General features: G+C 61.0%; 1 protein-coding gene and 1 long non-coding RNA gene across 6 annotated transcripts in view; one reads left to right on the top strand and one right to left on the bottom strand.

Moving 5' to 3' along the window:
* The first annotated feature begins 1,892 nt into the window (after positions 1-1,892).
* The window catches only part of OGDH (oxoglutarate dehydrogenase), a 33,433-nt gene continuing 12,348 nt past the window's right edge, over positions 1,893-22,977 (top strand). Inside the window, exons 1-5 of one of the 5 annotated variants that reach the window (XM_068662524.1) lie at positions 1,893-2,037; positions 4,601-4,849; positions 12,031-12,219; positions 16,160-16,262; positions 21,222-21,266. In XM_068662524.1, coding sequence (XP_068518625.1) covers positions 4,628-4,849; positions 12,031-12,219; positions 16,160-16,262; positions 21,222-21,266 — 559 coding nt within the window. In that variant the 5' untranslated portion in view covers positions 1,893-2,037; positions 4,601-4,627. Of the gene's footprint in view, positions 2,038-3,740; positions 3,887-4,600; positions 4,850-12,030; positions 12,220-15,939; positions 16,031-16,159; positions 16,263-21,221; positions 21,267-22,977 lie in introns of those variants that run through there. The other 4 variants (XM_068662526.1, XM_068662525.1, XM_068662527.1 and 1 more) reach the window with 4 other exon arrangements.
* LOC137845383 (uncharacterized) lies at positions 17,567-17,968 on the bottom strand. Its single transcript, XR_011090200.1, has 2 exons — positions 17,843-17,968; positions 17,567-17,810 (listed from the first exon to the last, which is right to left on the bottom strand). It is a non-coding gene; the product is annotated as an uncharacterized lncRNA (long non-coding RNA).

The following is a 22,977-nucleotide window of genomic DNA, read 5'->3' as shown; positions in this document are numbered from 1 at the left end:
TAGGGCATGGTGAGGCAATGCTTTGGGGTCAGATTTGGGCACAGCAGCAGGGTGATGTTCTGGGGTAGGTGTAGGGCACAGCAGGGCAGTGCTTTGGGGTCAGTGTGGGGCGCAGCAGAGCGGTGCTTTGGGGTTGGTGTGGGGACATGGCAGGGCGATGTTTTGGGGTCAGTGTGGCGCACAGAATGGGGTCAATGCTCTGGGTCTGGCGCTCGCGTGCGGTCCGGCAGTGTCCGGGCTGACACACCGGGGACTGCCCCGGTGCCCACGATGACGCTCGCTCTCGTCAGGGCTGGGGCAAGGCCGGCCGCCCCGGAAGGGGACGGTGGCGCAAGCGTGGCCGCTCGACGATTTCCCCACCCGGACCCACAACTTCCTGCCAGCTGCCAGCAGCCGCAGGGACCCCACGGGTCCCCTCCACCGCCCCGTGCAGCCCCCAGCCCCCTGGGAGGGCAGGGAGCACAGCGCACCCACGGGGACATCAGCCCCATCCACCTCAGATGCCACCCCCTTGGGGACGCTGCCTCTGGGGACACCAATTCCTTGGGGACGCTTCTCGCCGCAGCCCAGGCGTCTCCCCACTGCCGTGACCCCGTCCCTGTCCCCGCTGTGTGTGCCTGCAGGATGTCCCCCAGCCGGTTGGCTCCATGCGGTTGCGCCACGGTGGCCGGGCCGGGGCCGTGCGTGGCCCTGGTGTTTTCCTGGGACCGTTTCAGTTCCCAGAACAGCGCCGCCGCCCGTGGGACCGTGACTCAGGGCTGTGACCATGGCCCCACGGCCCCCCCGTGCCACCAGGTGCCCTGGGTCAAGGTGTCCCCATGCCAGGTGTCTCCATGGTGGGTGTCCCCAGATGATGTCAGAAGCCCCCCGTGGGCAGATGTCCCCGTGGCATATATCCCATATATCCCCCACACCATAGCTGATGTCCCCACGACGGATGTCTGTGCACTGTGATGGGTGTCCCCATGTCATATCAGGTGTCCCCATGGCCCATGTCCCCACAATGTCCCCACACCATGCTGGATGTCCCCACACAATGATGGGTGTCCCCACACCATGATGGGTGTCCCCACACCTTGGTGGATGTCCCAACACCACAGTGGATGTCCCTGCACCATGTGGGGTGTCCCCACACCATGTCAGGTGTCCCTGCACCACGGTGGATGTCCCCACACCACAGCAGATGTCCCCACATGATGCCGGCTGTCCCCAAGGATGGCATTCCCACACCATGATGGATGTCCCTGCACCAATGTCCCCATGCTGGATGTCACACACCACAGCCAGTGTCCCCATGGCTGATGTCCCCACACCATGATGGGTGTCCCCACACCATGTCAGGTGTCCCCACACCTTGGTGGATGTCCCACCACCACAGTGGACGTCCCTGCACCATGTTTGGTGTCCCCATGGCCAGCGTCCCCACACCACAGCGGATGTCCCCACATGATGCCGGGTGTCCCCAAGGACGGCATTCCCACACCATGCCGATGTCCCCACCCCAGTGTCCCCATGCTGGTTGCCACACCACTGCCAGTGTCCCCATGCCAATGTCCCCACACCAATGTCCCTATGCTGATGTCCCCACACCATGCTGATGTCCCCACCCCAGTGTCCCCATGTTGATGTCCCCACACCACCATCCCCATGCCGATGTCCCCACTCCATGCTGATGTCCCCACCCCAGTGTCCCCACGCTGGATGTCCGTGACCATGCTGATGCCCCACGGCTGTCCCCACACCACTTTCGGTGTCCCCATGCCCGGTGTCCCCCCCCCTCAGTGTCCCCACGCCCCCCCCGCCCCCCCCGCCCCCCCAGGTCCCCTCTCCCCCCACGTGACCCCGCGACTCCTCCCGGGGAGCCGCGCATGCGCAGCGAGGGTGGGGGCCGCGCCTGGGCGGCGCGCGGCGTGGGCGTGGCCTCGGGGAGGGGGGGCGTGGCTACGCGGTGACGTCAGCGGCGCGGGGCGGCAGTCGGCGGTTGGGGGCCGCTGTCAGAGCCGGGGCCGCGAGCGGGGCGGACGGGCGGGCCGGCAGGTACGGGGCTGGGCGGGGGGCGGCGGGGCCGGGCCGGGCCGGGCCGGGGGGCGGCGGCGGGGCCGGGGCAGGGCGGAGCGGGGCGGGGATGGGCGGGGGAGGGGCGCGGCGGCGGCGGCGGGGCCGGGGGGGGGGCCGCGGGCGCTCCCCGGTGTCCTTGGCGCCGCCGCCCGGGCGCCTCGGGGCGGGGCCGGGGGCGGGGCCTGCGCGGGAGGGGGGCGGGGTCAGGGGAGGGAGGGGGCGGGGCATGGAGGGGGATGGGCAGTTTGCGCGGCCAATGGGCGGGAGCGCGGGAGGGGGGGAGGGCGCTGATTGGGGGGGAGGGGGAAGGGGGCGGGGACTCGGCGCCAGCGCGGCCGCACGTGGGGGCAGCGAGGATCCCTGGTGACCCCCAGTGACCCCCGGTGACCTTTGGTGACCCCTGGTGACCTCTGGTGACCCCAGGCCACGCAGGCCCAGGGGCTCCGAGCTCCCCGGGCCTGGCACCCACGGGCCCAGAGCCCCCAGCCCCGGGGACCCCAAGCCCAGAGCCCCCAGCCCCAGAGCCCCCAGCCCTGGGCCCCCCCCAGCCCCGGGGTCCCCAAGCCCAGCGCCCCCCAGCCCCGGTCCCCCCGGAGCCCCTGGGGCTGGCATGTGCGGTGCCGGGCGGCTCCACGTGCCCCACGCCGTGCCGTAGCGCTGTGCTCAGCACCTTTTGCCTCTCCCTCGAGTTCTTCCCCTAGGCTGGGCAGGGCGCGGGGAGCGGCTGCCTGGCTGCCCTGCAATCAAACCTTGAATTCCTTCCTGGCCTCTCGCTGGTGGGTTTGGTTCTAAGGAAGGAGGGGAAAAAAAAAAAAAGGCATTTCCCAATTCCCATTAACCGCGTTCTGTGGCAGGTGGGGTCCCACTAGGCCGGGCTGAGCTCTGCCATTACCACCCGTGCTCTCCCCAGAGGTCACCGAGCCGCTGCTGGGTGGCGGGCCTGAAACTGGACACCAGCGCTGACGCTTTTGTCCCAAAGCTTTTTTCCCCCCCACGTGTGCGCCGGCGGGCAGCTCGGCCGCCTCTCCGAAGTATCTCGAAATAATTTGGCGGCTTAAATGCGAGGAAGGAGAATCGCCAGCCAAAAAAACACCCCACGGTGGTGGTGCCGCGCGTGCGCCCTGCTGTGTCTGCCCGCTTGGAGCCGGACACCCGGCGTGGGGCTCAGGGCCCTGCCTGGGTGCTGGGGGGGGTGAGAAACGGAGGGGAAGGGACGCGCTTCTGCCCCCGGAGTAACTCCCTCCTAACTCCCAATTTCTGCCCTTAATTAGCGCCTGCAGTGAATAAAGGGCCAGGAATGCTGCGTGCTGGCATTCCCCGCCTGGAAGCGTTGTCCCAGCCGGGTGCAGCAATCAGCCTCAAATGGGTCAGGACGCTGCTGCTGCTGCTGCTGCTGCTCTTAACGTTGCATCACCCCACATCTTGCGTTTCGAGGGGGGAAGCTTAGCTGCCGCGGTGCTGAGTAGCTAGAACTAGGTCCAACACCCCAAATTTTGGCAGCAGGGCTGGCAGAGCGCTGGTTAGGACGCCTCATGCCGCCAAACTTTGCTCTCCTGGGACCGAGCGGTGGCTGCAGGACGCGGGGACGCCTCCAGCCCGGCCTCGAGGGGTGGCACAGGGCAGGGCAAAGCTCCCTGAGGCCGTCCTGTTCCAGCACTTTCCCTGGGGCTGCGTTATCAGCAGTGTTTTACAGCGGCAGCTCGGTTCGCCCTGCGGACTCGCGCACGCCCGCTTTGGCCGCGGCCACTCGCGGCTGGGACGGTGACAGCTCGGTGCGTGCCTTGCCGCGCTGCAGCCCGGCCGAGGCCAAAAGCAGAGCGGGTGCCGGGTGAGTAATGCAGCAAAAATGGGTCTGGGAGAGCTGCCCCGGTCCAGCTGCTGAACAGGGAAGGGAGCGGAGGAGAAGCCGCTGCGGGCTTTGCACAACGAGAGCTGCTTTGCTGCACTCCTGCGGGGCTGGAGAGGTCACTGTAGGGGAGCTTGTGGGGCTGGAGGGAGATGTGGCTTCCAGTACTCAAACCCAGCTGGGAAATAAAACGTCCCCAGCACCCCTCTGGGCAGGGGGGTGGCTTCGGTGCCTGACTGGGAGGTGTTTGTCCTCCAAATTTCAATTTCCCAATGAAAAGCAGAGAACGGAGGCTTTGCAAATGGGGCGCCGCTTTCATGGGCTCAGCTGGCAATCCCAACCCCGTACTGCTTCTCCCGCTGCGCTTCTGGGGCCTTGGGAGCCGAGCACTGCTGCGCCCCGTGACAGTGAGCTCCTAAAACCAAACCCATCCCTTCCCCCAGCCGCCCCCGAGGTGCTGGAGCCACTTCTGCGCCGCAGGACCCGGACCTCAGCTGTGTGGGGCGTGGAAGGAATCGGAAACAAACCCAATCCCGAGCTCGGCTCTGCAGGCTGGGTGCTTGCCGGGGGCCACCAGGGCAAATTGATTTCTCTGGCATTAGCCCCTGCTCCCGCTGGCTGGCGGGGCGAGGGGGGGGTCGGAGCCGCGCTGTCTTGTACAATTTCTAAAACTCTGTTTGGTTTCTCTTCCAACAGGAACTCGTGCGAGGCTACGGGACAAAAATGTTTAACTTAAGGACTTGTGCAGCAAAGCTGAGGCCGTTGACGGCCTCTCAGACTGTTAAGACAATTTCCCAACACAGGCTGGCAGCACCCAGGACGTTTCAGCGGATCAGGTGCTACAGCGCACCGGTGGCTGCCGAGCCCTTTTTGAGCGGGACTAGTTCAAACTATGTGGAGGAAATGTACTATGCGTGGCTGGAAAACCCCAAAAGTGTACATAAGGTAAGGAGCAACCCTGCCAGGAGTCTGCCTTCGCTTCGCTCTGTGTGTCTGTGGGAGCCGTGAGGTCAGGTAAGTGCCAGCGGCCCCAGGAGGATTTCAGCCCCAGCCGGACGGTCGTGGATGTGCCCCCACCGGACACCAACGGCAGCAGGGCCCCGAGCAAGAGCAGCGAGAGGCTTCTGCCTTCAGGAGCGAGCACCCCGTGCCTCTGCGTGCGGCCGGCGTGGAGTTTCTGTGCCCTGGATCACGAGTGGACGCAAGGAACGGCTGCTCCCGGGGACCACCTTGGCCGAGCTCCCGATGCTTTGTGTTTTCCAGCTCTGGTGCTTTATCGGGAGGGTTTATCCTGAGCTGGGGAGGGAGGAGAGGGTGTTCTGTACGTCTGGGCCGGTTTCCTTTTTGCTGTTTGCTTTGAGCACTGGGGTGTTAGGGCAGGCTCCTGCAGAAAGGCTGGGGGCTGCGGGGCCGGAGGGATTCCCCCCCAGCTGCTCCCAAATGCAAGCCTGAAAAACCAACCTAGATTTCTGCACGCGCCGTCCGTCCCTGTCACACGTTCAGGGCTGTATTTCACGGCCACGTGTCCGTGCGTGTGGCTGCAGGGCTCGCTGCCCGTCCTGCTGGAGCACAGCACCCGCTGCGTGCTGTGGGGCTCTCCGAAACCCGGCGGCGTTGTTCCCCCTCTCTGTTTCACAAGGGAAATGTTGCCGCAGTGACTAAGTTTCGACATGAGCCACCGAATTTTTAAGAGGGTTTCTTGCATGTTCTGAGGGAGAGCACAACGTGCTTCGAGGTGCTTTACGTGTCGTGTCAGGGGCACTGATCTCGTGCACGCAGAGCACACAGCCGGGAGGCTAATTGCTGCTGTACAGCCCTCAAGGTAGGCTCCAAGCCAGGTTTTCACGGCCAAAGTTCACTTTATGCTTCCTTCTAGGTACGTGGGTGGCTGAGCCAAGCGATACGGGCTCGGAAAGCACAAAAAGGGTTGCTTTGGGTGGTGCCACTTGTCAAACAGGGACTTGGAAGCTGCTAAGGGAGCGCTCCTGTCCCTTACGTGCTGCAGCCTGGTGCTCCAGAGGTGGGAGATGGGATAGAAGCTGCAGTGTGACACTTAAATAAGGGGGGGCTGGACGTGCCCCTCCTGGTGGCGGGCACCGCCGCGTCCTTGGCCAGCCGCGAGTGCTCTTGGCCAGGCTGCAGGCCCTGTCTCACAGGTTAGGAATACCGAGGGTGAGGAGGATGGGGGGATGTCGTTGCTGGTCTGGCTTGGGATGCCAGCAGCAATGTGCCCTACGGTCTCAGAGGCAAGCAAAGATTGGTTGTTTTTTTTTTTGTGTGTTTTAAGTCGTACCTTGGTGCTGGAGTTCCCCTCTTCAGCCACCAAGGTGAGCAAAGATTTGTTTTGCTTCTCACGGCTGGCTCTGCCTTCATAGCAGAGGCTGCCCAAAACCTCACTGATGCTAGAACCGTAAGGCCCAGGGCATTGTGCCCTGCTCTTTAGGGCCAAAAAACCCCGGTGTGTCAGGCGGGGAGGAAGGACCCGTCCCTGTTGTGTGTTTCCTCACAGAGGCGTGGGCAGAGCGGGCTCCCTGGGCCTGCTGGCTCAGCTTTGGCACGGGGGCAGCAGCTCCGAGTGCGGCCCCTGCAGCACCATCCTGCCCCGGGTACCTGCCCGGTGCCCTCTGCAGGGCACAAAAACAGCTCAGGACCTGCTGCCGGCCCCGTATCCATCTGACAGATGGACATGGGCGCACAAACTGGAGCCCTGAGGCTCCCCCTGAGCAGCACGAAGCCCAGCCATGCCGGGTGGGTGCCGGAGCCCTGGCACAGGTCCCCAGGGAGGTGCCGGAGCCTCCTCCTGGAGCCTTCGCACCCGGCTGGACGTGGTGCAGGGCTCTGGGTGGCCCTGCTGGAGCTGGGTGGCACCAGAGGGGCCCGGAGGTGCCCCCAGCCCCCACCACCCCGCGGCTCCGTGCTTCTGACCCTGGGCACGCCAACCGGAGGGGTCGCGAACCCACCAGGGCCTCCGGGAGAGGAGCCACCCGAGGGTGGGGTTTCCAAAAAACACCAAGCTGCTGCAACAGCGCCTGCAGCTTATCTGCTGACAGCAGAAACCGGCCGTGAGTTTCCCCACGCCTGCTGCTCTCGGTGGGGCTGCCGGGGGCACGGCCGGAGGCCGGGGAAGAGCCGGGATTTCTGCGCTTGGGTCACCAGAAACCTGCCGTGACGGTGCCGCCGTGCCTCCGGGCACCCGGGCGAGATGAGTTCACTTCCTCCAGCAGCGTCCGGTAGCCGAGATTGCAAAACACATTCAAATGTGGCTTTAGTGTAAGGAAGGCTTATGTAAAAAGACGTGGTTCAGGCTTTTTTTCCCCCTCTTTCTGTCCTTCAGCTGAACTCCAGCTTCCTGTTAGAGAGCTTTGCCGGAGCGCAAGGAGCAAACGAAGCTGAGCTGGGAAAGGAGGAGAGGACAGAGGAAATGAAATCGCTTCTAGCAGCTGGTGGGAGCCTTCCTGGTATTTTCAGCCTGGTGCTTGGCTCCCGTGGCTGCTCCCCGTGACCCCCAGCAAGCCGTGGGCTTGGGGCAGGGGGGCTGGGGACCCACGGTGACAGCGAGCGGCCCCCGGTGTGTCTGCGTTAAGCTGCAGCCGTCCTGGAGAGCAGCCCCGTGTTCAGGCTGAGCTGGTGACCTTATGGGGTACGGCTTTCCCCATCAAGCAGCCTTTAATAGGGATTTCTTATTTCATTCTGTCTCGATTTATACCTTGAGCTGCATTAGGTCAACTAACCCGGCCCTTTGGCTGTGTTCACCGTGCTTGTGCTCCCAAATAAGTCTGGGCTGCCTGCATTTGCTGGGAGTCTCACTTGGGAGTTGGAGACATCGTTGTTTCGTCGTAAATCTTCAGCTGTGAGCGCCCCAGGGGATCGCAAGCCCCCACACATTGGGCAGGGACGAGGCTGTCTGGCACCCTGTGCCATCGCATCTTGGTGGGGATGGTGCCGTGTCCCTGGGGAGGCTGTGCCAGCCGTTGGTTCCCCTGTGAAAAATTGCCTCTAGTGAGACAAAACCTCGCTCAGTGCAACTTGTACCCGCTGCTCCTTGTCTTCTCCGTGGCTCTCCTTGTCCTTGCAGCTGCCCTTTGCATCCCGGGTGCTGTGACGGGGACCCCAAGCCTGTGGTGCAGAGACCTAACTCCTTCCCTGTATCCTCCTAGGGCAGGTTGTGCCCTTCGATCCCTGTGTGCTCCGCTCTCCTCGTGCTGTGTGGCACCGGGCGCGTGTCTCCATCACCTCCTCCAGTTCTCCTGCCCGGCTCCCCACGCGATGCCGCCCCCCAGCCCGTCACCGGCAGCCGTGGTGGGGGTGCTCATGGGGACAGAGCCTCTGCTTTGTCCCCATGCTTCTGCTTGCCGTGCACGTGTCTGAAGAACCCTTTCCTTGTTCTTCATGTGGTTGGCCACTTTCAGTTCTACCCGAGCCTGCGTCTTGCTGACTGCGTCTCTGCACGCCCTGAAGGTTCTTCTCATCCTTGGTGGGTGTTTGGCCATGTTTCCAGAGCCAGTGTACTGCTTTTTTTGCTCTCAAGAACACCCAAAAGGCCATTGTCAAGCCAGGGAGGTCTCTTGTCCTTGCCTTCCTCCTTGCCCTTTGTAGGAGGTGGGCTGTTGTTGTGCTTCCAGGAGGCTGCTCTGGAGCATTCACAAGCTCCTTTGCCCTCCGTGGACGCTCCCCATGGCATCCCTGGCGGGTGCCTCGTGCTGCTGCCTTGTTCTCCCAGCAAGCAGCCAGGCAGGCGAAGTCACACCCAAGAAGACCAACTTCTGTTTTCTTGAGGCTTCCTCGAGCGGCTGAAGCAAGGTTTTTGTTCGTGGCGTCAGTCGGGATGGGGACGTCAGCAGCAGATCCGCCTTGGTGGCGAAGCCTCCGGTGCAACCCGGAGCCATCTGGTAGAGCTTTTGGGGTGTCTGTGGCTCCAGGGAGTGATTCCAGCTCCTCCTCTTCCCTTCCTGTTGCTCTGAAGGAGCTCGTAGCTTCTCCAGCCATGCAGGGCTATTGCCAGAGCAGCCAGTGCTGCCTCGTAGACCAGGAGGTGCGGGTCTGTCACCCGAGGTCTACAACAGAAGCAGCAAGGACGTGGCCAGGGATGGGAATGGAGTGTCCTGAGACGTGTGTGCTGTGCCTCCGCTGAAATCCAGTGAGCCAGACCCGGTGGAGTTGGGATGAGCTGGGTTTTGCTTGGCGAACTGTGTTCGGGGCCGGCTCCATGTGCCCGGGGACACGCTGTGCCCAGGGACACGCTGTGCCCAGGGACATGCTGTGCCCAGCACTGGGATCTCTTGGTGATGGGTTGGCCAAAGCCACAGCCATGGGAAGGTCCAGCAGCAGCCGAGCTTTTTGGGTGTACGAGCCTCGAGGAGGGAGAGGAGGAGTGCGGAGAGCAGCTGCGGCACGAGGAGGGCGAGCAGGAGGTCAGGGGCAGGCAGCCCTCGGCTTTATCACCGCGGGCACCTTGGGCCAGCAGTTCAGCCAAAGTCCTCGCTGCGATACGAGCCCTGATAGCGCTGGCGTTGGGCTGCTCCCGTGCGGGGTTTGAGCTCCTCCAGAGCAATCCCAGCCCCGAGCAGCCCCGAGGTGAGCCGTGCCCAGGGGGACACGTGCGTATTTGCATCTTCCTTGAAAAACACCGAGCTTGAAACCACGTTAGAAACCTACAAGGTGATGGGTTTATGGCGCGTATCGAGGCTGCAACCTTCGCTGGGGGCACAGCCCGCAGTAAAGTAGCCTGAAATCCTCTGTAATTACGTGGGGCAATAAAGCGCTGGGTGAAAGTACCCGAGCTGACTCAGCTGGTGCCGCACCCTGCTCGGGGAGCTCACGGCCGGACCTGGGCGCCCTGCACGGAGCAGGGAGCGGCCCCGAGGGGTCACGGCTCTGAGAACCCATGGGGTCACGCAGGGAATGTTGGTGCTTCCCGGGGGAAAGTGGCCGTGAGGAAGGCGAGTGGGATGCTCGGTTTCGGCGGTGCGGATGGGCACCACTGCCTGGTGTCCCTTCTTCTTCCCATTGCCCCCATTGCCCACTGAGCTCCTGGCTGCCCACCAGGCGGCCGTGCCCCTGCTGCAGTGTTACCGATGCTGATTTTGGGATGCATACAGGGCCAGCAGCCATGCAGGAGGCTGTCCCAGGCTGGCTTTAACTCTGGGATGAAGCGAGGGTCTCCGTGCTTCACTGCATGGTTCCTTACACACCTGGATGGCAGGGCCATGTGGCCTGGCAAACCACCGTGCTTGGAGAAGCGAGCTCCAGACACCTTCTGCCTGCGCCCAACCTGGCTCGACTGCAGGCAGAAACCTTTCCCAGCCTCTCTTCCCCCCCTCGCTGCTAGCAGATGCTCCCTTTCCCTCGCCCAGCTTTGTCTGGAGGCTGTTTAATGGCCTGGAAAGCAGCGGCGAGGCCGATTCCTGTCCGCCCTGCAGCGCCTCGGCCCTATGCAGCCCAAACCGGAGGCAGCGGCTCCGGACGGGGCCACGGGAGGACACGGCCTCCCCGCAGGAGGCTGAGCGCCGCAGGGCCACCCGCCGCCTTCCCTTTGAGCCCGGGGCAGGGCCATGGAGGCCGGCTCCTCTTTGGTGAGCCTCGGGAGCTTTGGTCGCTCCTTCCGTGGCCTGTGTTTATGGCTGGAGGGGCCGGGAGGAAGGATGGAGCAGGAGGCAGCCTCTCTCTTTTCTCATTGTAATTTCCTTCAGCAGAAAACAATCGGAGCGCGGTCAGGTGTTCGCAGTGTTTGCTTTTCTTTATGTTTTTTTTTTCCCTTTTCCTTTGGGGGAAATCAGTTAGATGCATACCAGCCCCGGCGCCAAATTTTTTCCAGTTTTTATTTATGTTCCGTCAGCGTGACCTGCTTCTAAATTTACTCACCTTGTGCAGCCACGTGCTGGGGCGTCCGCGCGAGTCGCAGCGGCTGGAAATAGCTCCCGGGCATGTGACGGCCGGAGCCGGGAGCTGGTGCTCCCTGCAAAGGTTAGGCTGCGGCTCGAGTGCCCAGTCACCCTGGTAGCAGGGTGAAAAAGCTCCTTTTCTGCCCCAAACTGGCACTGAAGCTGCACTGAAGGCTGTTTTTGACCTGGCTTACCCACCCTCATCGGTGCTTCGGTCGCAGCCGTGGTGTGCAGCTCCCTGCCCGTCCCACCTCACCACGGCTTCATTTCGGAGCGCACGGTGAGCAAGCTCCGTGTGTCACTGCTGAGGAGGCTGTCCTGGGGCCAGCATTATTCTCCACGGTGGTTTCTGCTGCAACAGAAACCAGGCTTCCAGCTAAATCCATGACCCTGCCCGTGCAGTTGTGTTTTGTCCAAAAATAGGAAGAGGCAGCGTTAGTTAATTCCCTAGCGCTTCCTCTGCTGGCATCGTGTCCTCCGTGCAGAGCCTGACGCCTCCAGCACGGGGCCGACCTGTGCTTCTGGGGGGTGATTTTTCCAAACGCCGCTGCCCGACAGACCCAGGGACCGGCTGATTTTCCCAGTCCTGGTGCTGTGTGCCTGGAGATGCTGGGCTGAAACCACAACCAGCAGCAGGTCTGGCGGTGGCTCCAGCTGACCTGGTGCGGGCACGCGGGGCCAGGGCACCACCACCCCACGTCGCCTTTGGTTGCTGGAAGGATGGGGAGAGGTGGAGAGGGGGCGGTAAAAGCTGGGGCTGAGCTGCTCTGTGTCGGAGGCTGCAGCTCCACAGCTGCCTCGCTGGAGGTCGGTGCCCAGCCGGGGCTCCCAAAGGTTCGTGAGCTCCTCAGGGCAGTGCCGTTGGTGAGCCCAGCCCCAGCTTTAATCCTTTCTTGTAAAAATGCAGTCGCACCTGTGCTTTTTGTCACTTGTCTCTAAAAATCCAAGCAAAGCAGCACCATCTTGTGTGGGTTCTGTACAAACGACATGCAGCACAGCAGACTTTCCCCTCTGGTCCTGCACCTCGTTAACACTCAGTGTTTTCTCCCTAGCAAGGCTGCAGAGGTGCCTGCGGGCTCCGTGCTGTTTGGGTGCAGCTGGGGTGAGCTTGGCCCCCCCCTGTCGCAAGCCTGCAGCTGGTCTCTGAAGGCTGCTGTGCCACTGAGCTGAGGCTCCTGTGACTGTCCTGTCCTGTAGGGTGGCTGCATTGTGTGTGCTGAACCCGCTGCCTCTCTTTTTTCCTAGTCATGGGACATCTTCTTCCGCAACGCCAACGCCGGAGCTGCTCCAGGCACCGCTTACCAAAGCCCCCCCCCACTGAGCACCAGCCTTTCTGCACTGTCACAAGCACAGTTCCTGGTTCAAGCACAGCCCAACGTAGACAAACTGGTGGAAGACCACCTCGCAGTGCAATCTCTCATCAGGGCATACCAGGTAAGGAGCTCGCCGTGTGCAGTTCGCCCTTTGCAGCCCCCCCAGCAGCTCGGGCACCCCTGCCCCTGGTGGCTTCGTGCTGGATGCATGGCACACGGGTTGTGTGTGTGCACCCCGGGCTTTTAACATCTGCTGACCTGCTGGGGCAGATGCTCAGCTGATGGCTCTTAGACAATAGGAAGATTAAAGCCATTGTCCCCCGATCAGAGCAGTTCTGTAGCAGTGCTGCCAGCCAGGAGCTGCGGGAGGGGGCCCCGTTCCCACGCCGGGGCTGGGGTGTGAGCGCCGCGCTGCGCTTTGCTTCCGCCTCCTGCCTCGCTCAGAAGTAGCGTGGGACGGCCGTCCTGCTTCCCGTGGCTCAAGTGACAGATCTCAGGTCCCAAAATAGAAGCTCAGGAAACGTTTCCTTGCAATCTGCAAAGTGGGAGAAGGCTGCGGCGCCACCGGACTGAAGCTCAGACCAACGCTGCCAAAATCAACGTCTCGGGAGAAGCAAGTTCTGAGCAGAAAGGAAACATCCGCTGGCTGAAGGAGCAGCGTGTGCACAAATGCCATGGCCAATGTTTTACTCGGGAGGGCGCGGAGCTGTGTCTCTGTGCCTGTCGTTCTTTCACCTTTGGTTGCAGTCCGGTTTGCCCAGAGTGGGCTTCGCTGGGGACTGCGGTGGGAAGTTCCCAAACCCAGCCGCAGTGGAGGTGACCTTAGCTCTGCCATGCCCATGTCACCTGCTGCTGTAAAGAAGCACTCGCTGCAGGTCAGGATCCTGCTCAGGTATCGGAAAAACCCAAGGTACTGGGCCACAGGTTTAAGTCCAAAGGTGTGCCCAGCCTGCGCCCTGATGGCCCAAAGAAGGTGCCCCAGCCCGGCTCTCCTCCGCACCCAAGTCCTGCTGGGGCATTGCTCTGCTTTTCTTGGGCACGGTGCAGCCAGGGCTTGTTTGTGAGGACCTGCACCGTGCCTTCTGGCCGGGATTGTGGGAGGTGACTGCCCTGCTGGCTTTGAACCCCGGGCGAGTGGTTTCTAAGCGCCATGCGTCGCCTGCTGGCTCAGCAAGCAGGTGGCTGCTGCGATAAATCAAGCAGTGCACGGTGTGGGCTGGAGGCAGCGACTTCCGAGCAGCAATTTGAACCCCAAATCCTCAATCTCTTCTGCATTCCCTCCGCTCCTCAGTCTCTGAAATGGCGGTGCTGGGAGGTGGTTGCTCTTGGCCTTTTTTTTTCTAACCCTTGTTGAGGAATGTGCCTCCGGTCCTGCACCGGTGCCACTGCACGGCTGCAGCTGTCGTGGCTGTGAGCTGCCGTGGTTGGTCTGGAGGGGGAGTTGAGCGTGGTGTGTGGAGGTAGGCGAGAGCAGAAGGCCCTGCCGGTGCTGTGTCACCTCCTGAAACACCAGGCAGTTAATTTCTGAAACCAGATCGAGCTGGAGTGTCCGTGCAGTTAGAGGTGAGCCGTGCCCCTGCTCTGCCGTAGCTCGTGGTAGCACCAGCGCTGGCTTGTTCCTTAATTGTAGCCGTGCTTACGTGTCCAATTCATCATTTCCTTTGAAATAACTGGTGTGGTCTTGTTCCGAGCTGGGGAAAACAATCTGCCTTTGTGTCCCTGTCACGAGGGCGGCCGTGCCACCCACCCGGCGGGACCTCCGCCGCTGGCTGCTCCCACGGCTGCCGACGAAGCTCCGTGTGGCAGCGCCGTGAAAAAAATGAAAAAAAGCGTGGCTCCTGCTGGGAAAAGGCCTCCTCCTCGTTCCCACAAGAATTTGGGGGTTCGCTGCGTCCTGCTGAGCCGATCTCTGGACTGGTCACCGAATGCTCCTTGCCTCGCCCCTGCTCACCAGCCCTGCTCCCAGTCAGGGCACCCAGCCCCAGGCGTCTGCCCCATGGACGTGGGAGCAGCACAGTGAGCTCGTGTCCTGCCCCTAAGCCTCGGGATAGTCCTCATGCTCTGCTGCAAGTCAGATGAGCAAATAAACGCATCTTGGACAAAGGGGGGCCCCGAGCAAGCTTTGCACGTGGCAGCCGGTGCCTGGGGGCGCAGAGAGCCTGCGGGGGACCGTGCTCAGTCAGCTGCTTGCCTTTCAGTCAGTGGCTCATTTCAGGCTTCCTGGCTGCTAAAACTACAAAAAGCCTTCCCCAAAAGCCTGTTTGGACAGTCAGAATATGAGAGACTCTGGTAAATAGCATCAGAGCCGTATGGCTGGTGTGTGCAAGCTAATCCTAATCGCTTTGCGCACGAGCGATTCCAGGAGCTGGAAACTGTCCTGCTGGCGAGGAGCAGCACGCAGTTTTTGGGGAACCCACACCAGAAGCGGAGCTGAGCCTGGATGTTTCAAGACCTGGAGCTGTCGAGAGGCAGGGCTGTGGCTCGAGGCTGAGCGCTCTGCCCGTTGGGATGAGCTGAGTTTGCACGGGGAGCTGTCTGCTGGCGTGAGCAGCTAAGGGAAAAGTTTCCTCAGACTGTGGCAAAAGAGGTCAGGTCTGAGTCAGAATAAAAAGCAATATCTGCAGCTTCAGGCATCTGCCGGGTAGGAGGTAGTGCCCTGCTGGGAGGGCAGCAGTAAGTATTGAAAATAAAGGCAGTAAGTATTGAAAACACAGACTGGGCAGCACTGGGAGTGCCGAGGAGGCCGATGAGGATGGGACTTGTGGTCGGAGGAGCACAGCCACGGCTGCTCAGCACCAGCGTGGGACAAATGCTGGGCCCCGTGCGTCTCACTGGAGGGAAAGCAAGCAGTGGAGCCCGTCCACGGTCAGCACCCTGCTGCGGTCTCCATCAGCACCTTCCTGGCCACAGCTCTCCTGCACCCAAAGCCCTGTCCACAGCGTTGTGTCCCGGACCCACTGCAGCCCCCTCCGTGATGGCAGCGTGCACGGGCTGACCGTCCTGCCCTGAAGGAAGTCTCGAGTTAACGAATTGCCTCTCGTTACTCTCTGTGGCTCCTGATGCAGACACAAACCCAGCGAGATGCCTCCTGGAGCCGCCGATGCTCCTGTAGTGCCAGAGCCCTTCAATATTGCTGCCCCTGCTCTTCCTACAGCAGCAGCCCGAGCGCTCCACGTCCTGCGCCTTGGCCTTACTGCAGACTTCTCTCCCAGAAAGGATGCTGTGAGATGCAGTCCCCTAATAGCGCAGGCAGATGTTCCTAAATAACGTTCCTCTGCCTCGCTGGAGTTACCGCTGGTGGTGGCAAGGCTGGTGTCCTCTGTGCCATGCTGGCGTGAGAGCCAGTTGGGCATAGATCAGTCAGAATCAGGAAAACTGGCTCTTAAATTGCCCTGAGGCTTAAAAGGAAAGGAGCAGTGTGGAGTTGTCACTGTTGTCACCAGGAGGTGCTTGGGGTGGAAGTCAGATGAGCTGTGGGAAGTCAGGCAGCCCTGGGGCTCGTGCTCGGGAAGGTCTCTGCTCCGGAGGGGCCCCCAGAAATCAGAGAGGGGTTAGGTGGGTGGCACCCGTACCTGGTGCAGGGTGCTCTGGGGTTCTTCCCCACGCACAGAGCTGTGCTGAGCAGCTTCTCCAGGCTTCGTTTGGAGCCACAGACGGGGCTGTTAGCTGTGCCATGGCAGGGCTGCGCCAGGCGTGCTGTGAGAGCAGCCGGGTCCCTCCTGTCCGGCAGCTCTGCGGAATATGTAAAGGGGAAGCTGCATGACTCTCTTGAATTTTCTCTGTTAAGGAATGCTTCTTGAACTAACTTGTTTTAATGACTAATCTGTGTTGTTGCTTCCAGGTCAGGGGCCATCACATTGCAAAGCTTGATCCTCTCGGCATTAGTTGTGTAAATTTTGATGATGCACCAGTAACTGTTTCTCCAAACGTCGGTGAGAATTGCTCTGCAAATTAATTCTAATGTAATTTAACTTTTTTACCCCTCCCCTCTTTTGTTTTTCTCCCTTTCTCCTGTCCCTCTTGGTATCTGTTCTCCTGTCCACTCCTGGCCCATTTCATAGATTCGAGGGCATCATGTAGCACAACTCGACCCACTGGGCATCTTGGATGCGGACCTGGACTCGTCCGTTCCGGCCGATATTATCTCATCCACAGACAAACTGGGTGAGGGCTTTGACAGCAGTCAGTGCTGCATTGCTTGAGCTCCTCTCTCTTTCACAGCTTCGTAGGTAGAGCGCTTCACCCGTGCAGAGGGAAGCTCTTAGGTTTCCTTCGTGATGATCACTCCAAATTCACTCCTGGAGCGCGCAGCGGCGGAGCAGCTCTGCCCCCCTCCGGCTGTCCCAGCCAGCGTGCTGTTTCTCCTCCCAGCACAGCGAGTTTCCTCGCCTTGCAACGGGATTAACTCATCCCGCGGGGGAAGCCAGCACATCTTCTGGAAATGGCAAGCAGCCAAGAGGTTTTGTGCCGGGGAGAGCGCGAGCTCCGGTGCCTCGGCACCTCTTGCTGCTCTCGTAGGGCCCCGCCAGCAGGCGCTGAGCACTGGGGAGCAGGGGCTGGGCTCATCCACACCGGGCTGACGCTGCCAAGAGAAGCGTCCCGGCGTGCCCCTGCCTTCCCCTGCTCCCAGCCCCATGCAGCACCTTTAGATCGGTGCCTTGCCCCTTTTCCCAAGACTGAGCTATGAGAACCTGCCGGTGATCATGACAAGGAAGCTTTGGGACGCGTTCCCGCACAAGTAGGGGGTGGAAATTCCGGTGCCTTGAGTGAAAGACGCACGTGTGCTGCGCGGGAGCGTGTGTGTGGTGCCGAGGACGTGGACCCTAATCTGAAAGCGCTTAACCTCAGTCGTGATCTCCGCAGCACGCTGCCGTTCTTCCAGCTGGAGCAGGGTTGCAGCAGCTGAGCTCTCTCACCTCGCTGGTGCTTTCCGGGGGTTTTCCCCCGGTGCTGCGAGCACTCCTAGAGGCATGCTTCTAACTTAGCCTAGAGCCGCGGTAACGATCACTAACCCGCACAGCACAGCAGCCCATGGGAGCACGCACCCGTCTAGATCTCCTGGCACCCAGCTGGGGGTGGACGGGGAGGAGGAACCTTCCCCAAAACCAACTTTTGTCCTGCTGGGGTGCCTGCTGAATTTTGTCCAGGATTCCCTGTGCGTCCTGCTTTGGGCTGGGATGGAGTTAATTTTCTTCCTAGGAGCTGGGAGTGGTAGAGAAGGGTTAGGATTTTGTCATCCCAGCTGCTGGGATAAAGGGAAGCTGCTTCACCCCGAGATCTGATACGGTGCCAAAGCGGGGCTGAGCACCAGGAGCCTAGGCTAGGGCAGGAGCGAGCCCCGTGCCTGGGGCTGTGATGGGAAGAGGTGGGGGGATGTGTGCTGCCAACCTGGCCGCAGGAGGGGGAACAAGTCCCCGTGTCTGCCAGCAGCAGCAGTGCTGCGAGGGAGGCTTTTAGGATGAGCAGGCCCTCTGGCTGTCTGGCCAAAGCAGAAACTCAGAGGAACAAAAAACCTAAAACCTGCCCGAGGCTTTTCCCCGAGTCCTGCCGCGGAGGCGCGCACACCCGCAGGCGTCTGCACGGATCCGTTTTGTCTCTGGGCTGTAGCTTTTGTCACCGAGTGTCACGCCTGCCGAGTGATGCTGAATGATGCTGAATGCCTTTCAGCTTTCAGGCAAGCTCTGCCTGCTTCCTTTTCCCCCTGGGCAGGAGCTCAGGCTCAGCTCCTGCCCACTGCAGCTCACATCCCCTTGGTGGGTCCAGGCTCTGATGGGAGAGGGCGAGAGCGGCCGTCAGGTCTGATCCAGCCGGGGCTGCTCCTGCCCTGCAGCCCTCTTTATGCTAGCAGCAGCACCACAGCGGTGATAAAACCTGGGGAAAGTGATAGCAATCTCATTTTTCCCACTCCCCCGGGGTGCGTGGCCGTGAGCCATGCAGCGTGCCCCAGCTGGAGGTGTTCGGCATCGCTGCTCCAGAGGCATTAGCCAGGAGAGAATCTCAGCCCGAGATCTCTGCGTCTAAGCCAGGCGTTAATTTTAATTTCTTCATGCCTTTCTTCCTGAGATCTGTCACTGCAGTTCCTGGTGTTGATTTAATTGCCAGGAATGCACAAATTCATCGGAAATAATGAGTCCAGGGAGCAAGCCATGCCACTGGTACCAGCTGCTGGTTCGTGCTGGGGCTGGATCCCTGCAGCCGGCAGGACCCCAGGTTCAGGTGGCTGTGTGTAACCAGAGGAGGCTTTTTGTCTGCGTGTAACGATTATTTAGTACTCAATAGGCTTTCTGCTGGTAGCAGTAGTGCTGAGGAAAACCTCATCTGACTGATCTCAGAAGAAAATGGCAAACAGCTTTCAGGCGATGCTGAGCAGAGGGAGCGGGCGCTGGTGTGGAGCTGGGGCAGGCAGGGGCTGTGCAGGACACGGGGACCAGGAGCCAGGAGGGAGAGGGGCCAGGAGGGAGAGCTGCACAAACGCCGCCTTGCAAAGCGTGGCCAAGCCCAGCCCAGCAGCAAATTCCACGGAGCTGGACACGGGACTTTTCCCTTAATTGGCAACAGCCTCCTGTGCCGCTGAGCGCCCCGGCGGCCGAGCGCTGCTCTTTTCCCGTGTGGGAGCAGCTCGGAGCTGTGCTGGCCTCAAACCACAGCTCCCGAGCGAGCGGCTGCCCCCTGCCATCAGCCCTCCGGGGGCAGGAGATGGGCGCCGTGGTGCTGGCAGCGACCCGTGGGCTCTTGCTGGCCGTGCCAGTTCTCAGCCTCCTGCAGAGCCATGGTGCAAAGCCCCTCTACCGAAGGCAAAGCTGGTGGGCAGGTCGTGTTTGGGGATCCCCCTGCCACCTTGGGCATCCCTGGGCTGCCTCATGGATCCCTCCAACGCTGCCCCTCGGTGGCATTTTCCACTCACAGCCCCAAAACCGCTCTGAAGGGGCACGAAGCAGCTGGCTGGAGCAGGTTTAGTGGCTGGCTGGAGCTGAGCCTCCAGCGGGGGCTTTCTGGAGCCCGCAGGTTGTAGAGGGCCCGCAGCACCCAGGGTGGCATCAGCCCCGCCAGGCAGCGAGCAGGAGGTGCAGGGATGTGTGGCAGGGTGGGGACGGTGTCTCCCTGCTGCCACAGCCTGACCCTCGCAGGCTTTCAGCAGTCAGGCGAGTACAGATTTTTTGGATGGTGCCTAGGATCTGGCATAGCCTGCTTGTTTGCAGAGAAAGCCAATTTCTAAGCAAATCCTGCTGGCTTTTTGCTTTGAAAGAGTATTTCCTAACACTTGGGCTGCAGTTAATTTACAGAGCAGCTAATAACAGGAATGTTTTTTAAACTTGCCCTCGAAACAATCTTGTTTCCTATTTCTGTGCAGAGAAATCCTTAAAGGTCAGCTTTTGTGGTGGGAGCTGTGCTGCTAACAGCTTAAACTGTGGCCGGGCAGTGCTGTAAATCAAAGGAGTTGCATGGCTAATCTCTGAAATTGATCTTTCTTCTCAATTGCCTTTTGTTTAGCAACTTGCTTTTGTCTGTTTTGGAAGCTCTCTTTGGATTAAGCAGTGTGACCTTTGGAGAAAATGCCAGGGTGAGAAAGCCTGCCCGGGGGCACGCGGTGAGGCTGGCGCTTCTGCAGCCAGGCACCCGGGATTAACGGAGTGGTAGGGCTGGAGTGCCAGATTCCTCTTCCTTTTCTTATGTTTTATTTTATTTTTTTAAATATCTCATCTTGATCTTCTACCGCAGCTGATCCGGCATGGTAAGTGGTGTAGGACAGAACCGACGGGATTACTGCAGGAACTCCAGACGACCCGAACCAGGGAATACCTTAGCGCACTAAAATCCAGTTGTGTGTGGAAGGCGGTGTGTGTCTGAGTGTCTGTCTGTCTGCCTCTCCGTGCAGGGAGCGTTAGGGTTGTTTCAGCCATGCCCCAAAATCCTGTGCTGCCCACGGAGCTGCTCCGTGTGTTTGACAGGAGCCAGAGCAAGGGCAGGTTCCTCATCGGGGTCCGCCGTGGTGCAGGGGCTCCTCTGGCACAGAGCTCGTCCCCCAGCTCGGGAAGAGCCCCTGCAGGGAGCTGGGCTGGGAGCAAACTCCTCCGAGCTCTGCTTCCCCCCTGCATCCCACAGGAGGTCCCTTTGCACAGACCCACGAGCAGCCCCGTGCCCCCCACCACCCGCGGGGCGCTCCCTGCCCAGCCCTCGGCAGGCAGCAGCGCTCTGCGAGAGGGCACAGCAGCACCTCTCCCACCTTGAGTCTCACAAAGGAACGCCTCCCGTCCATGTAATTCCCTTCCCCGCTGCCCAAAGAAGCGTTCCCAAAGCCTTTCTCATAGCCCTGGGTGAGATTGAGGCACTCGGCCACCTAACGCAGCCGGGGAGCGGAGCCCCGGTGCCGCTCGCGCCCGGTGCCACGTCCCCGTGCTGAGCATGCTCGCAGCCTGCTTGAGCAACGTCAGCCTTCTGCCTGCTTGCTGCACCGTTTGTCGTCCCTATTAACAGCCCCACTCGCTCCTACAGCGCAGGAGGGAGGCCCTGGGGGAGTTCCCACATCCCCCGTGGTGCACGTGCACTGGGAGCGGAGGTGCCCGCGCCGGTGCCCCCATTTCCTCGGAGCAGAGCACGGCTGCTGTTCTCCTGGCAGTGGTCTTGTAGAGACGAGCTCTCCCAGTAGAGACGAGTGGAGCAAAATCATCTGGGGAGGCTGGGGAGGCTCTCAGCACCCAAATCTCTGCTGTACCCCCCCGCTAGCCGTGCTAACGCGCCCGTAACGCAGCGCGGTGGAAGGCGCCTTGCTGCGGCGCTGTGCCACCGTCTTAGGTTTCGCTGCCCCGAGTGAGGTGCGAGTAAGAGGAGATCTCAAACCATGCAGCTCGACTGCTACCCAGTGTCTGGTGCCCCTCATTCCCCTCCGTGCTCTTGCCTCCTGCAAGCAGCTCTCTGAGGACTTTCCACCGGGATTTCTCTGCCATGTAGCGTGTAGTCATCCTCCATCCCAGCCCTTCTGCCCCTGGTGGTTTTGACTGTGTTTGAATACTGTATTTTTGACTTGTGCTTTCCATGACTAGTTTTCACGGTTCCAGTTTTTTTTACTAACTTTGACGGCGTCTCTCTATCTTCTCCCTGCTGCACCCCCCCTGCCCACCCCAGACCTCGCAGTGTTCAAGGAGCGGCTGAGAGTGTTAACAGTAGGAGGTATGCAAATACTGAGCCTTTAACCCTCGGGAGGGCAGGACTCTCTTTGAATAGGTTATTCTGGGCATGGAGCAGTAAAGCCGGTAACGCGGTCCCCTCCCGTGTCGCACCAGTCCTGACTTTTGTAACCCACTCGTTTTTGATTTGTCTGGCTAAAAGTCTCGAGCTGGGTGCTTGGTTAGCGATGCTTCACCCGTGGAGGTGCCCAAGCTAGAGCCTCGCTGCCCTTTTCCATACTCTGTGTTTGCATGCCTAGCTTGCTGGAGTACACCTTTTATTGTCATTATTAATTTGATGAGGCCTCAATCTCCCTGATGGGTTCAAGTCTGGTACAAATCCAAGCTGCCTTTATGCCCTGTGATTTCCACGTGCTGTGCGTGTCACCTGCGCACAGCAGTGGGAAGAGGTGCGTGCAAACCTCTCTCCTGCCTCAGAAGGTCATTTATTCCGTTTGGGGGACTAAAACCGACCCTTGTTTTTATTTGGTCATCTCAACAAGGCGCAGCCACGAGGCTTTTGATCCCCTCCTGCACGGGAACTGCCCTGTTTTGGCCCGGTGAAAATTTGGCAACTCGTCCCTCACCCCTGCCTGCCGGCGTCGCTGCTCCCAGCCGATGTGTCCCAGCCCTGCGGGGGGAGCTGGGGGGCTGCAGCAAAGCAGAAGCAGAGGCAAAACCCCTGGGACTGCTTGTACAGCCTGGTCTGCAGCTGCTGGGCACTGCCTCTGCGCTCAGATGGCCACAGCCTGTCCTGAGCTGCGTGCTGCGAGAGGCGCTGTGCCCAGACATCGCCTTTGGGTTGCTCAGCGTGGTCCGAAGTGAGTGCCAGGTCGAGCCAGTCCTGAAAAAAGAGCAAGGGACGGGCTCCTTCAGATAAAGCCCATGGAGGGCAAGCTCTGCGGGGCCGTGATGCTGCTCCCACAGCACGTGGCATCCCCGCAGAGGTCCCCGCAGTGAGACCGCCCTGCTTCTGCCTTGCTGCACCCATTCAGAAGGACCAGTCGTCCTCCTCCCCGTGCCTCAGTTTCCCCAGAGGCCAACATGAGCTTCAGCAGGCACAGAGGCACGTCTGAGGGCTCCTGAGTGCCACAGCACACCGGCTTTATCTGCAGCTCCAAAACCTGGTGCTGAGGTCCTGACCCAATCTGTGCCCTGATCTTCCTCCTCTCCAGGAGCAGCCCAGCGCCCTGCCAGTCACCAGTGTGCTGTAAGCAGGCACATAGCGAGCGTGCTGGCACGTGTAATTGGGTTTTAGAGAAAATACCAGCACTCAGCTGCTGCTCCCAAGGCCAGGCTGCCTGGCCAGGGGCTGCTTTCAGAGCAGCGTGCAACCAGCTCGCCCTGCTTGGATGGAGCTGGCGAGGCTGCGGTGGCTGCAGCAGCCACGGGCTGCTCCCGGAGCCGAGGGCTGGGCTGGAAAAGAAGCTTCAGAGAGCAGAGCAGTTCCCCTAAAAGAGCAGCAGGAGCTGGGTGAGCCTCCGTTTGGGTGCCAGCTGTGGTGGTGCCGAAACCACCCCGTGGCCACGTTGGTGCCAAAGGCGAGCGGTGCTCAGCCCGCGCTCTGCATCCCCGCGGAGCTGCGGCACCCCCCTGGCCGTGCCCCGGCCACCCCAAATTGAAGCGAGCAGCACCCGTTGTGCCGGCCGGCACCGCTCCCGGGTGAGCTATTCAGGAGAGTCCGTGGCAGAGCCCTCGTGCTGACGCCGTTTTCT

Source organism: Anas acuta, chromosome 27 (genome assembly GCF_963932015.1).
Source record: "Anas acuta chromosome 27, bAnaAcu1.1, whole genome shotgun sequence".
Lineage (NCBI taxonomy): Eukaryota > Metazoa > Chordata > Aves > Anseriformes > Anatidae > Anas > Anas acuta.
The sequence above is the reverse complement of the archived record's forward strand: the minus strand, read 5'-3'. Positions and strand labels throughout refer to the sequence as shown.